Source organism: Rhipicephalus microplus, chromosome 3 (genome assembly GCF_043290135.1).
Source record: "Rhipicephalus microplus isolate Deutch F79 chromosome 3, USDA_Rmic, whole genome shotgun sequence".
Taxonomy (NCBI): Eukaryota; Metazoa; Arthropoda; class Arachnida; order Ixodida; family Ixodidae; genus Rhipicephalus; species Rhipicephalus microplus.
Window position 1 is genome coordinate 96,476,023 of NC_134702.1, and position 13,904 is coordinate 96,489,926.

The following is a 13,904-nucleotide window of genomic DNA, read 5'->3' on the forward strand; positions in this document are numbered from 1 at the left end:
TGCCGCCAACTAGCGAAGCAGTTTACTACGGCTGACCAGCCACGCCATAAAAAGGCCCGCGATGACGACCACCCTACTGCCGCAAAGTTCGCCCCTGGAACCCTTGTATGGCTGTATGTACCACCCTGTGCACCTGGTTTGTCTACCAAGCTACTTTCAAATTACCATGGTTCATACCGCGTGGTAGAGCGCACATCGCCCGTCAATTACGCCATTGAACCGCTTACGCCACCCGGTGACCATCGTCGGCGTGGACACGATATTGTTCACGTGGACCGCTTGACGCCGTACTTCGACCCGCTCGTTCCCACCTGTTAGATCGCCAGGATGGCTCGATCTTTCTGAACGGGGGTAATTATAATGAAGGAATGATGACAACAAAAGGGAACAGCAAGCATCATCGCAGAGTAAGGCATCACGAGATCGGCGCTCGAGCTCCTCCATCTTCCTCGTCCTGTCGCTATCTTGAATCTCCCACCTGCCCGTTTGGTTCGCCCAATAAACCTCTTTACACTACTATTACATACATCGCGGACGCGCGACCCATGACTTAGAGAGCTTCGCCTCCAAAATGAATCAAGCACTGCGTTTGCGATTTGAATAGCAGGTGTATTTTAGAGCGCAGCAAGTGCCCGTTCCTGCCTTCGCCGTATATGCCCCGTCTCGCGCTTCTCGCCACCACGTGCAGCTTATTGTGAGCGAGTGAAATAACTTTACTGAAGGCTCGGCAAGGGCGCAAACTGGTCATTCGTGGAGCTGGACGAGTTTCCTATGGGTTATGAGCAGGCTAGTTTTCTTGGGCGACAATAACCGCAACAACATTACCATGGAGGTACGATGAAAGCTTTCTTTGAATCCCTATGTGCTACTACGAGAGGGTGCCTAACCGATGCGCGTGCTTTTTTCCGCTTTCGAGGCACAAATTTAATACGATTATAGGCCCTCCATCTCACACACAATTAAATGGGGAGGGGTTTTTACAGAACTTCCAAAGATTAAACAAAATTTTTCCAGCACTGTATGGGCCGGTGCAAACGCGAATGCCTGTCCGTACGTGGTGTGCCCTCGGGTCACCATCGCTCTATCACATTTCGTGGGTATGCTTAAACCCAAGGCCAGGAGCTGCTAAAACAGACCACCAAACATATATCAGTCGCTCAGTTCGCTGGTTCTTACCCAGCCGTATTTTTTCGAGAAACTTTATGCCCGTCGGTACAGCTGGCGCCTCTGTGATATGCCTGGAAGCCAGATAGTGTTCTTTGGTACCCACCGAGCTCATGATCAAAGCTCTGCGTCATGAGTCCTTACCCCAAAACCAAATAATCATATTCTTCGACGAGTTAGGGCAATCCAGCAAGATTTTTCGGTTTAGATTACGCATGCGCTCGCTGCGCCCACTCGTGGATGCATTATATGCACTTTTTGACCATTGCCAGGATTTTGACGATAAGATCGTACAACTTTACGCCACAAGGGGGATGGCGTTGTCCACGTCAAAATGGCGCAGGTAGAACGTAGGAAGAACCGCAAGAAGCGAGAAAAAGATGTAAGTAATGCTTATTTTCTGGTGGATGACGCCGAAAACAACACAGCTGTACGACAACCTCACTGCGTTCTTGTTTGGGGTACCAAGTTTCTGCATCCACAGCGGCTGCGTCATTCTTACAATTCGTGGCAATGTGTCAACTCTCTGCGTGACAGCTTGACTGCCGAATATCAGACACAGCTCTACAAAAAAAAAAAAAAAAAAAAAAAAAACAGTCACGGTACTGTGATTTCGAATGGTGACAAACGGTCACATCGCTCTGACATGTTCTCTTCAAAACACAGCCTGTGTTGTTACTTTTTGTCGCTGAGGCTTGCGCCGGTTTCAAGCGCCCACGTCGTCAGACTGGTAGAGTCAGCTCTTACGCTTTGTTTTGTTTTCGCCGGTAAACACGTCTCTTCGTATTTCCTTTAACAATTCTATCTTTGTAGCTTTTTTTTCTTTAGACTTCCAGGTCATTCAGACCGCGGTTGTGAAGGTTGTGAACTGTACCGTCCGCCCGACTTCTCCGTGCCTTGAAAACACTGGCATTTCTTTATTTTTATTCGTGAAACGTAAACGTGGAACACTCGTACAAGCACCGCATATTGTAATAAAACGTATGCTGATTACTGCTGCATATGTCTGGAGCTTCCAGCTTAGCGCAAGTTACGAAATGCGCTCATGAGTTCTCAAGTCGGCGACATGGCATGTTACACGTCAGCTGTAGGCGTTTGATGGACATGTCGTCCGTGAATTAGCATTAGCTGTGGGCTCTTGCCGGTCACGCTTGTTTTGAATGATAAATGATCCCGTTTGCACCGCATCAAATAGCAGATGTTTCCGACAATGTTATATGCTGCCTGATAATTTCACAAAAACTCAGAACGTGCCACACAGGCCGCACATTTTGTGCCCGTCGAAATAACTTTTTCGTAACTGCAGTTTTGGATCTGCGCAGTGTAGTGACAAACGGTTGGAGGGAAAGAGGCTTGCATGAGGTCACTGAAGAAACTGCATAATCACCTCAGTTGCTCACAATAATAAAGAAATTACATTATAACGCGGGGCAGGGAAGACAATTTGCAAGCGGAGCCTTGTGTCAGCTTTTCTTGTGCTGTGCAATATGTTACGCACTCACTTCACAATTTCACTTAAATGTAAAACACAAGATTTTTTATTTGAAAGATATCTTGCGCAGTACACTTGCTTGTGGCAAACTTCTGGCCCTCAACAAACTTGTGAACCCAGATAAAGAAACAAACAAAAAACATAGAGGACGCTTGAGCTTTGCCTTCAAGAGTACAACGTAACATTGTAATTGGTACCCGTGTGCATTGCCTTTTTAATTGCTAGCCTTGCTTCGGTTCTCAGTGCATGCCCTAACTATGCTGGAAGGAAACAAGTGACCGTAGTGTAACATTTGGCCATTTCAAACTGTGCTTGCATGCCTACTGCAAGGGCAGTTATGTGCCCACAACGCCACAATTCTTCCTTTTGCGAATCAGCACTACGTATCCGTGAGGCAATGAGCGAACCTATGCAGCTGTTCACTTTGTTGATGCTTTTGCGGCTCATGATGAATATGTCTGAGCACGTTGCAATAGGTGGGCCTTTAAAGCACCCACTTGTGCGATTTGCATGTTTTGATGCCTGGATCAATTCTATGCTTCTACCGTGCAATGTTAGATGCATTAAGGAAGCCTTTTTCACTACATGACATTCGTATAGATTTTGTTCAAAGCAGTTGGGAGCTATAAGGAGTCGCTCTTTGGTAGAACACCTGCTTGCCACACAGGCTGCCTGGGTTCGATTCCGGCGGGGACCAAGGTCTTTATTATTTAGGTATTTGCATGTTTCTTGATTTCTCGACCATGGACAAGATGATATTCTGCTCACAAACGATCATGGTGGCACCAGAATTTCTACAAAACAAGCACCTGAACGCTATCTCCCTTAAATTAAGGCAGCTTCATTCTAGTACAAAGCCTGAAGGAAGTGCAAAACTGGGCAGCCTTCTCTGTTGTTCTTCGTTTTTTGCTTTTTCTTTTGTGTGATTTTGTGGTTTTTCTCTTCATTTAAAGGGGCCCTGTGACACTTTTTGAGCATAGTCAGAAAATGCTGCCAATCGGTTAGTAGAGGCGCTCGACAACACACGAGCCAACTATTATAGCACAGCAGGTGGCCTGGAATTCACAATTAATTATCAGTCAGGTAAAAGTTGCTTTCTCTTCTCTCCACAAATCGCACAATAAGCCCCAAAATCACTCGTAGTAAGCCCATCTATCAACCATTAGCTGATTTGAACATGGCACGCTCGGTCGTTACAGAGATCACCGCAAAAAACCATCACTTGTCCACGCGTGCGCATGAGATCGCATTGAAAAAGCCACGTATTAAAAGAAAAAAAAGAAAAAAGTGCTCAAGGTCACAAGGCGCGCGTTACATTCTTTGTTTGTTCCTTCCATACATCTCTTCTTGGCTTCCAGCGCTTTCGTCGGGGTGAGAGAAGAGAGAAGGGAATCGCACCGTGTGAAAAATCTTTGCAACTCTGCTCGTACTTGACGGATACTTAAAATTTTTGTGGCGTTGAATTTGTGGGGCAATACGCTTTTCCAGTGAAATAATTTTATGGGTACTCAAATAAGTGTTTAATAGCCCCTTTAAATTTTTGGTCGTATTCTTTTATTTTCACTCTCCTAGTTTTCGCTTGCTTCCTATTTTTATACATGCGCACTGTTGTCATGTTTTCCTAGCCTTGGTAGTAGTAATGTCTCTAATTAGTATTATCATCAAGGCGCTCGAAGAACAAGAGGACGAAGACTTCTGTTTTGCTGAATATGCTACAGTGGGCTATGCTGTATTTAGTTTTGCCTGTGCGTATACAGCATCATGAAGGCGCTTGAAAAGTAAGATGAACAAGACTTGCATTAAAATCCTCATCAAGCCCCGCCGCGGTGGTCTAGTGGCTAAGGTACTCGACTGTTGACCCACAGGTCTCGGGATCAAGTCCCGGTTGCGGCAGCTGCATTTCCGATGGAGGCGGAAATGTTGTAGGCCCATGTACTCAGATTTGGGTGCCCGTTAAAGAACCCCCGGTACTCGAAATTTCCAGAGCCCTCCACTACGGCGTCTCCCATAATCATATGGTGGTTTTGGGACGTTAAACCCGACATAATAATTAATCAAAATAAAAATCCTCATCAATGTGGTCGAAAAACAAAAGGAAGAATTGTCTGTGGCGCAAGCACGCGCACAGTGTGCTACAGCTGGTTATGCGGTGTGTGGTGCTGCCTGCGTCGCGTCAAGCGACAACAGCATACAATCACTGCATGCAATAGCCCAGCCCCTTTATGGGCTTCGCATGTAATACCGCTGGAGCGTCAGCTATGACACCACGTTGCATGACTTCATGTCTAGACAAAGTTCATAGAGCTTTCTCGTTTGCTTGGCCTTTTATTGCACGTCCAGTGTAGAAAATAGTTTGCTAGGAGCGTATGGAGTGTATATAAACAAATTTATTTCCACCGATACTATTGGCTGTTGAATGGCACTTCCCAAATGCATCTACTATGCCTTAAAAAAGGTTGGTACCTGTTACTTGAATAGCTATATTGTGTCTGTCGGAGAACAATACCCATTTTAGTTGAAATGCCGAGTCACATTTCAGTATTTTGTATAGCTGTTAGAGACATTATGAATATATCTAGCCTGCTTCTAAATGTAGTAGATTACTTCATTTTAGCCTCAATAATGCATAATCATTAGTTCTAACAATGACTTGTTGAGAGATCTTGAGGCACTATCTCGCATCATAAGGCTTACTTCTTTTTTCGGTGATTTTAAATGCAAGTACACTTCAGATTTTTATGTCTTCGTGCATGCGCTGACCACGTGGCAAACCAGCGGCCTGTAACTGCAAAAAGTGGCCCTGTTATGCCTGGGTGCAAGGCACAGTCTATTTCAAGCATCATTATCTGCACAGTGGTGTTACAAAGTATAAAACTGTGCCAAGCACTACAGTGTGCTTCCTAGAATGAACCATCTGCAATGCATTCATAATATTCCTTTCACTTTACTAGACCCACATATGTTCTATAATATCAGCGTGACAAAAAACAATAATAAACCTAATATATCGGCATGTATGACACCTCATTGTCTATGAACAATGAGGCGTCGTAGATAACAATGGCCAGCTGTCTGTGCTCATGAAGCTAGCAGCGTTGCAGACAGCGATTGCACTGGAAAGCACTTTGGGCACATTAGCACTTCAGCAAGTCTCTGCACTTTACACTTTTGGAATGATGATATTTGTGCGATATTAAAAATTGGCAGGCTGTACACACCTGGAAAACTTTTGGTCGACATTAGAAAATGCCGTGTCATAGAGCTTGTTCATGATTCTCTGGGGGCATCAACAATTTCTCGGTCTTCTATATAAATTTCGATGCACCTTAGGTAATGCCTGATCTTGCTATACCAAAACAGCTGCCAAACTGTCTTCAAAAGCCTGACTCTTTTTTAAAGCCATTACAATATTGAGACTTTGCCCACAACCTACTCTGTAATATCAACTTCTGAAATATGTCACGGGCACAATTTTAACTTCTGAATGTTTGATGAAATCACCTGGCTTGTACTTTTCTTTGTCCATCGTGCATATAATTCTAGCTGCAACCGTAGCATTGTGTTGGGTAGCAACTGATGTATTAACAAAAAAGTAAATGCCTGCTCACTGTATCCCCACATAATAAAATTGGCAAAATACTTGATTGTATGATGAACATTGAGTATTGAAACAGTTCTTTGTACTTTGGTAAATTCAAAGTTCAGCAATCCTTGGCTCCAGTTGTTGTGCTTTTCAAACCTTTAGTTAATTTAGCAGGCCTGTAATTGTGTGAGTTAAATATTAGAATTACACTGTGCTAGGGGGAGGGGGGCGAGTTAAAGATCAACAAGAAAGGTGTAAAGCCTCAGGTTCAGAGCAGTTATACCGTAGGGTAAGCCTGAATTTTTATAGTCATAAAAACTCACTTTGGGTTTACTAAAAACACACATACTTCCTTTTGTTTCGTGTGGTGAAATGGAAACCTTATTGTGCAAAAGAATTTCTTAGCTCACACTTGCTGATTTGGGAGTATATGAGCTCTTACTTTTGACAAAATGCTGTGGTCCCCAACAATGAGGTATTATAAATAGCATTCCTAAAGTAACGCCTCCTAAATAAAGTTACAGAGCCAGCTTCATAATGTAAGACGCGAAGAAGCGTTACTGTCTCGCTGTAGTTATTTTTAAGGGTATCACATTGTGCTCTTGCTTAAGCAAATTGTAGCGTGCAGTAGTGGGAAATAAATACTTCGCTTGAGCATGCAACAATATACGAGGCTCTCTGATGCAAGCTTGTACCAAGGCACAGTAATGTCCGCTTTCATTTTCCCCCCTTTTATTTTATGCAAGAAAATCTAGTGTGCTGAATGCTAAGGTCGCAGGTTTGTTTGCACAAGTATCGGTTAAGTCTGCCTTTCTGCAAACAAAGACGCTGTTGTGGACCATTGTTTACAGGCTGAGCTGGCAGTGGGCGAGAAGCCGACCAAGTTGGAGTACGATGTGGCTCGCTACCTGAGAGACAAACTGCCCATCAAGAAGACCACCCTGCTGAGCCACAAAGTCGAGTACTTCAATGGTGAGCTTTTGAATGTCCTCTGCACCACTTTAGTAGTTACGGCAGCACAATGCAGATTACAGTGCGGTAGCACGTGGTATATTATGGCCGGACATGTCAGCCATCATCATCACCTTGGCTGCACTGCAAAGGCCTGTCTCATCCCGTGTCAGCGGCCATTCACGTGTCATAGAAATTGACAATTTTTTATGTGACAACGTCCACCATTATAGTGTGTCTCTGCTCGCCATGCCCGTGCCGTGCCGCTGACGAGGAGGAGGTCAGGGAATTGATTCCCAGCCACACTTTGCCATAGGTTAAATGCAAGAACACGCTCACAAACTTAGATCGTATATGCTAAATGATCTAAATAAAAAACGGCTGGTAGTATAAATTGAAGCGAGTTCCTCTCGCTGATGCCTCCCATTAACTAATGTGTCGAGTTCGTGTCGCAGATATTCCGGCATCGACACCATTAGTTGTGAGCGAAAAATCCAAAAAGAAGCACATAAAATACAGAATAAAATTTTCGGTCACATTGATGATCGAACCCAGGCCGTTCCCGTGGCAAGCAGGTGGCCCACCACAAAGCCATGATGTTACTTGCATCTGCTTCGGAAAAAAACACTACACAAATGCCATGTAGTAGAAGGATTCTCCTTAACGCATTTTGTTCGACAGGTGTCACGATGAAAACGAGTCCATTCGGCGATTTGTAGGCGCATTTGGAAGGTCATCAAACTATGACGAAAAAAGCCGGAATAGTGCAGCCGTCACCACTAAAAACACAGGAACTTTCGAACAGCTCTAAAAATAGACAACTATGTCCATCTAGCGGAAAACATGTCATGCTTTTCCAAAGGCGTTGATCAAGCAAACGCTAAATAATGTGCTGCCATCTGTGAGGCATTGTGAGACTCTTTATGGCCTCCGAAATGGTGAGCGTGTGGTCTGTATCTGGGAGGCCATGCGACTCTTGCTTTAGATCAAGAACCTGTATATACCATTTGCGCGCGCGTGCTGGTACAATCTACTGTGTGCGTGCATATGTGTGTGTGTGTGTGTGTGCGCGTGTGTGTGTGTGTGTGTGCGCGTGCATGCGTGCGTGCGTGTGTGTGTATGTGTGCGCGCGCGCACACGTGTAACAAAACATATTAATAAGTATGCACTTAGCGGTTGAAGGGCGCACTAGGGGCTGGATTTCACTGCTGCGTTCAGCTCTTAAAAGCAAAGCTTAAGGGTCCCCCAATTTTTAAGTTCATTATCATTACACTGCGACTTAGTTTTATACTGCTACCGTGATTCAAATCGGGGCTCACTATGTCACTTTTTGTGTGGTCAACAAGTGTGTGTCACATTAGAAGGCGCGTCAGATATCAAATCATAAGAATGTTGCGAGTATTACTAGAAGCTGTGTGTGATCCATGTTATCTTGACATTCTCGATGCAGCTGCCAAAGCAGTGGACTGCCTCCTCGAGTCTCCCTGGGCCACAGGGAAGGCCAAGTATGAACAGCTGTTCACAACGAGGGAGTCCGTGGTGGAGTTCATGAACACGTGAGCCATTGCTTCCATGTTCTTGAAGCAACCAGTTTCTTTTGCCTTTATCGAAGATATGACTGACTAACTTCTACCAGATCTGTACCGCAGATGCTGCTTCTGCTGACGATGCCTGGCTGCATTTCTCCCCATCAGTTATACAGAAAAAAATAAGTGCAGAAAAAACCTCCAGAAAGCAAAAATGAAAAGTTGCTAAGCAACCCAAAAGAGCTTATTTACTATGGTATATTGGGTCTTGCTTACATCTGCCAAAGAAATCGTGTTCATTTATTACTCAGCCTAAAGACAAAAAGAAGACATAGAACAGGTGGTAAAATCATTAAACTGTTTCTTGGATCGAACGCATCTGTGCAAGAAGTACCGCTAGGCTCCAGAAAACACCTTATGTGTATGACACTGAGTATAAGCGTGGGTGCACATCGTTTCAGTAAAACTGGTCCTAAAGAAAGTTCAGTAAAGAGATGCATTTGTCATATTTCTTGGCATTCAACCTGCTCTTGCATGCAGCCTGCACCTCCCATCAACGAAACACAGAAAAGCAAAAAGTGTAACAAATATCCCCATGTGTGGCCTTGAAGCCTCCTACCTTGCTTTACCCCCTTTCTAGCGTTGTGATGCCTACTTGTGCAACGAAATTGGCCTCACATTGAAACTAACAGTGCCGAAATCGGCTTGAGAGCTGAAAAGTTTTGCTGTCGTAACAATTTCTGTATCATGAAATAACACAGTAGAAATAGAAAAAAATGCCAGAAAATTAAAAATAAATGAAAAAATTCGGTTAGCTTGCCTCGTCAACTATTTTTATGTTTTCACACACCAATCTTCCTTCTCAGTGCGACGTATTTTGTGCATCGTCATGTGCATACAGAGGTATGGCCACATTGTTTCAAAAGCATCCAATTCACAGACAGCGATGAAACCGTGGCAATCGCGCCTCCTTCACTCATTGTCCACATCGCTTTGCAGCTGTCTCAGAACACTGCTAAAATGGGTCACGCACCCATTCTTCAAACAAAAAGCTTTGCATGCACAAGCAAGACCTCTCAGGCATAGAGCAGCAAACCGCGAACTTTCGTGTCTCAAGCATCAGCTATGATTTGAGTATGCTCTCGCGGCTTTTCACTAAAAAAAAATCAGTCTCTGCAAGCGACATGTTAGAAATGACGTCTGGTGCATTCAACTGCTCTGAGCGCTGTGCCAGCTTTATAAACAAAGATGGTGGCACCCACGCAAGTACAAGAGGGCGGGGCGGCGATTTAACACATTAAAGCTGGAAGGAGAGACATGTGAGCACCTTTCGGAATATGCTGACCATGTGTGAGCAGAAAAATCTGAGAAAATTTCCCGCTCTTATGGATTGTTGTGATATTGTAGTTAAGCAACATTTCATTGTCAAGAAATACGAAATGCATTGAAATATAGGGGTTCGCCGAGTAGAGGAATTTATTTTGTGGTTACAGGGTTTTGTTACTGCAAGTTTCAGCTGTATGGCTCGTAGCTCAAGTTTAGCTCTGAATTTTCTGTGTGTTTTGTGCGGGTTATACCTGAGAAAATATGGTATATGATATATTTATTGTTTTGTGGTGACAGTTGTCTGCGCTTGCAGTTGTCCACCTTTTAGAAGTGGGATAGGTGTGGCGTAAGAACCAGGTGTCACGGCAAGCTGATGTATGAATGCTCTGCACGTTTCTTAGCAACTGCAGAATATCGCTTTGTTACTGCCATTTCGTAGATGACGTGTCTTTTCGGATAGTCAGTAGCAAGAGTTTTAAAAGGCTGTTTAACATCTAACTATCATTACCGAGATGACAAAAAAATAGTCTTCATCCATAACATAGCGGGATCGTAGTCAGTCCTATTGGCAGAATCTGGGTACAGGCGTGAACAGCGTAACGTGTGTTTTTGCCTGCTTGTTTGGAGCATTATCAGGTGACTATGAGCTCATGGTAGTTTCTGGCTGCATGTTTAAACAGTCTCAAAGTAGCATTTCATTCTCTTTCCTAATTGGTGCAAAATTAATGCTAAAGCTTCACTGCTAAACAAAAAACCATGTTAGTACAAAGGAGACTTTGGTTTGCTTAAAATTTAGGGGCTTTTATAAGAATCCTGAATGAAATTGATTGTTTTGTGTATTCACTAGTTTATTTGAACTATTACGATGACTTGTGAGTTGTGACCTTAGACAGATTTAGAGATTCATCATGAATTCTTTCTTCCCCCTCCCTTCCCTATAACATTCTGGTGCATGGGATCCAGGGGGATGACCAAGGGCGCAGAATACAAGAACAGTGCCAATCTTGTTGGAAGCACTTGTTCATTTCGAGCAGCAGTTTCGTTTAATATATTCCTGTTAACTGAGACATACCTGCCAAGTCTCCCGGATTGGCCGGGAGACTCCCGGATTTGGTCTGTTTTTTTCCGGTTGTACGGTTGTTATAAAAAACTCCCAGAAATCGAAATTTCTGTGCGTGATCTGGCCGCATTGACAAAAAAACAGCTCAATCCGCTCCAGTCTTTTCGAACCTACCCCATTTTATTATAAGTGAGTATAAGAGGCATTCTTGTAAACGTACAGTATAAGCTCAGTGATGGGAAAACATGGCAGATACGAATTCTTGAAATTCGCCAGCCAAATTTTACTTCATTGGGCTTCAATTCGAATGTTCCGAACACATTTCCTAATCGCGGCAGGTGATACAAAATTTAGTACGGAAACTGTCGAACGAAGGCAGAAGCCGCGTACTCTGAGCTTCGTGCAAAGCTCAGAGTACTTGTGCGACCGGCGCCCGCACTCTCTCCTACAGTGCGTGTGATTATCGTTGCCACAACCGCTGTGGACGAAACCGCGGTCGCTCTTGACACGATCATGTATGGCGACGATGTAACTGACGAAACCCCCAAAGTGTGCGCCCAGCCAGTCAAAGCAATGCTGCTTTCCGCAAACTCTGCGGACAAAACTGCGGCAGATGCTATCGTAGGTGGCATAAAATGACTTAGTTTTGAAGGCGCGTGCGCAGCCAAGCGCATGGGGATTTTAAAATGAACTACGGTTTGCCGCAACCCCCGCGCACAAAACCGCGGTCGTGGCGACGCGGTAGCGATCTACGAGCTCCGAGGGCACGCAGCGGTATGTTAAAGGCAGTAAATACGTAAAAAATAAAAAAAGGTAGTTTGGCCGCAAAGTTGAAGCAATAAATGCGACAGCAACAACTTGGAATGTATCGCTGAGAACGGCAAGCAGATCAAAACGTGCAGCGCGCTGCTCACACAAAAATGACGCACAAAAGCAATACTCACAGAACGAGAGCAAACTAAGAACGTTTACGGCTCGACACGTAACGCGCTGTTTAAACAAAAACGATGCACGGTACGTAATCACAGGTACAGATAAGTACAATTTAACAAGATGTTATACCTCGCTGTGTATGAAAAGCGCGCTGCTTTCGCAAAAGGGGCCTGTGCAGGGACCAAATTGACCTTTGTGGGGCCGGCAACTAACGCTTTCGTTTCAATGAAAGCCAAAGGCACACGATTTCCCCACCGAAGGATAAGCACGCGCGCACAGGCCTTCATCCATCCATGGGCGGCAAAGTACATGTGAGAGATAAGCACGCGTTGGCGCATCGCGACGAGCTCAACGCCGAGCGCGGGCGGCTTTTTTTTTTTTGAGTGCTCAATATATAGATACGTATACATATACTGTGAAGGACGGTGGTGGTGGCGACGGCAAAAAAACAGCCTGGACTGTCCATATAACTGCTATTGCGATAAAAAGGGGCCAGACGCGTTTCGGCGTTCCTGTCAAAAGAATCTAGCTTTGACCCCTACTTTTGCCGCAGCCAGCTGCGCCGTCCAGTCCGTTCACGTGTATCCCAGGAAGACGCAAGCGAGTTGTTTGGACTGATATATATTCTGCTAGTTGTGTTGATCCTTTGAGACTCTCACCTTAGTGAAAACTCTACCCTCGTGTGTTCGGCCCTTTCTAGCCACTATAAGACCGCAACGCTGATGTTGATGCTTGCGATTGAGACCCCCCTTCCACCGCCTTTTGTTTTTCGCGATGTTTTTTGTTTGTTTGTATGTCCTTGTGTTTTTGTGCCCCCCCCTCGTTGCGGAAATCTCCCTGATTGAGAATCTTTGAACTTGGCAGGTATGCTGAGAGGTCACGTTACATTGATGCACCCTTCTTCACCGCGCAGGCTGCTACAGCACAAGTTCTTCCACCGGGCCAAGAAGATCATCGTGACAAAACCCAAGAGGAAAAAGGACGACGACGAGACGGGAGGGAGCACACCCAAGCCCACCAAGGAGAAGAAGAAGAAAGACGAAGTGGACGGCTCCAAGGAAGGCACCGAGGAGAAAAAGGTACTTAGCCGAAAAGAGAAAAGCATAGGCATTCTTCAGATCCACTATACTTAACCAGATTCTAATGTGCTTTAGGGCCTTCACTTGCAACTTGTTTCATTATATTATCATATTGAATTGTCCAAAATTGTTAAGTCGTAAGAATCAAGCCTATTTTAATTAGAGAAGCCTGAGAAACATCTAATGGTCATTTTTAGGCAATGCTTGCAGACGAGCAGATTTGATGTACAGTTCAACCCACTTATAACGATCCCAGATATAACAATCTATCGGTTATAACAACCGTATTTCAGTGCACTTATGATTTCCCTAAGTGAAACCTTGTTAAACTGTACCCGCGTAAACAGTAGTTTCGTTTTAAAAGTAGTGAAGTCAAATCCACGACTCAGCGGCTATTGAACATAATGCATTTTGTATCCGCATAAGCCGTACCAGCTTATCGCATATGTATCGGTTATTAAGTAGTTTTTCCAATTTTCGTTGCGCACTCGCCTCGGCATGTCATTGCGCACTCGGCACCTCGGCACTCGCCTCGGCAGCGGGACTGGGCGTCCCGACAGAACAGCAAGGCCCAGAGATCGAAACACGCCTCGCTTGTTTGTGTTGATGATGATGGCGGCTGTGTTGGTGAGCGCCATCTCTTGGATTTTTCTGCAACAAGAAGCACTCGGCCGGCCGGCAACTGGTGTTGTCCATGCGATGGCGCTTTGCACAAACACGCAAACATGGTGTGCGCTTGCTTTGCTTTCTTTGTTCCTTTGGGGCCGTGCATAGGTGTTCTCTGGTTGAT

General features: G+C 44.7%; 1 protein-coding gene across 1 annotated transcript in view; it reads left to right on the forward strand.

Moving 5' to 3' along the window:
- The first annotated feature begins 1,428 nt into the window (after window positions 1–1,428).
- LOC119172217 (translocation protein 1) overlaps window positions 1,429–13,904 on the forward strand; it is a 50,907-nt gene continuing 38,431 nt past the window's right edge. The window contains exons 1-4 of the mRNA XM_037423251.2: window positions 1,429–1,546; window positions 7,091–7,211; window positions 8,641–8,746; window positions 12,949–13,114. Coding sequence (XP_037279148.2) covers window positions 1,499–1,546; window positions 7,091–7,211; window positions 8,641–8,746; window positions 12,949–13,114 — 441 coding nt within the window. The 5' untranslated portion in view covers window positions 1,429–1,498. The remainder of the gene's footprint in view (window positions 1,547–7,090; window positions 7,212–8,640; window positions 8,747–12,948; window positions 13,115–13,904) is intronic.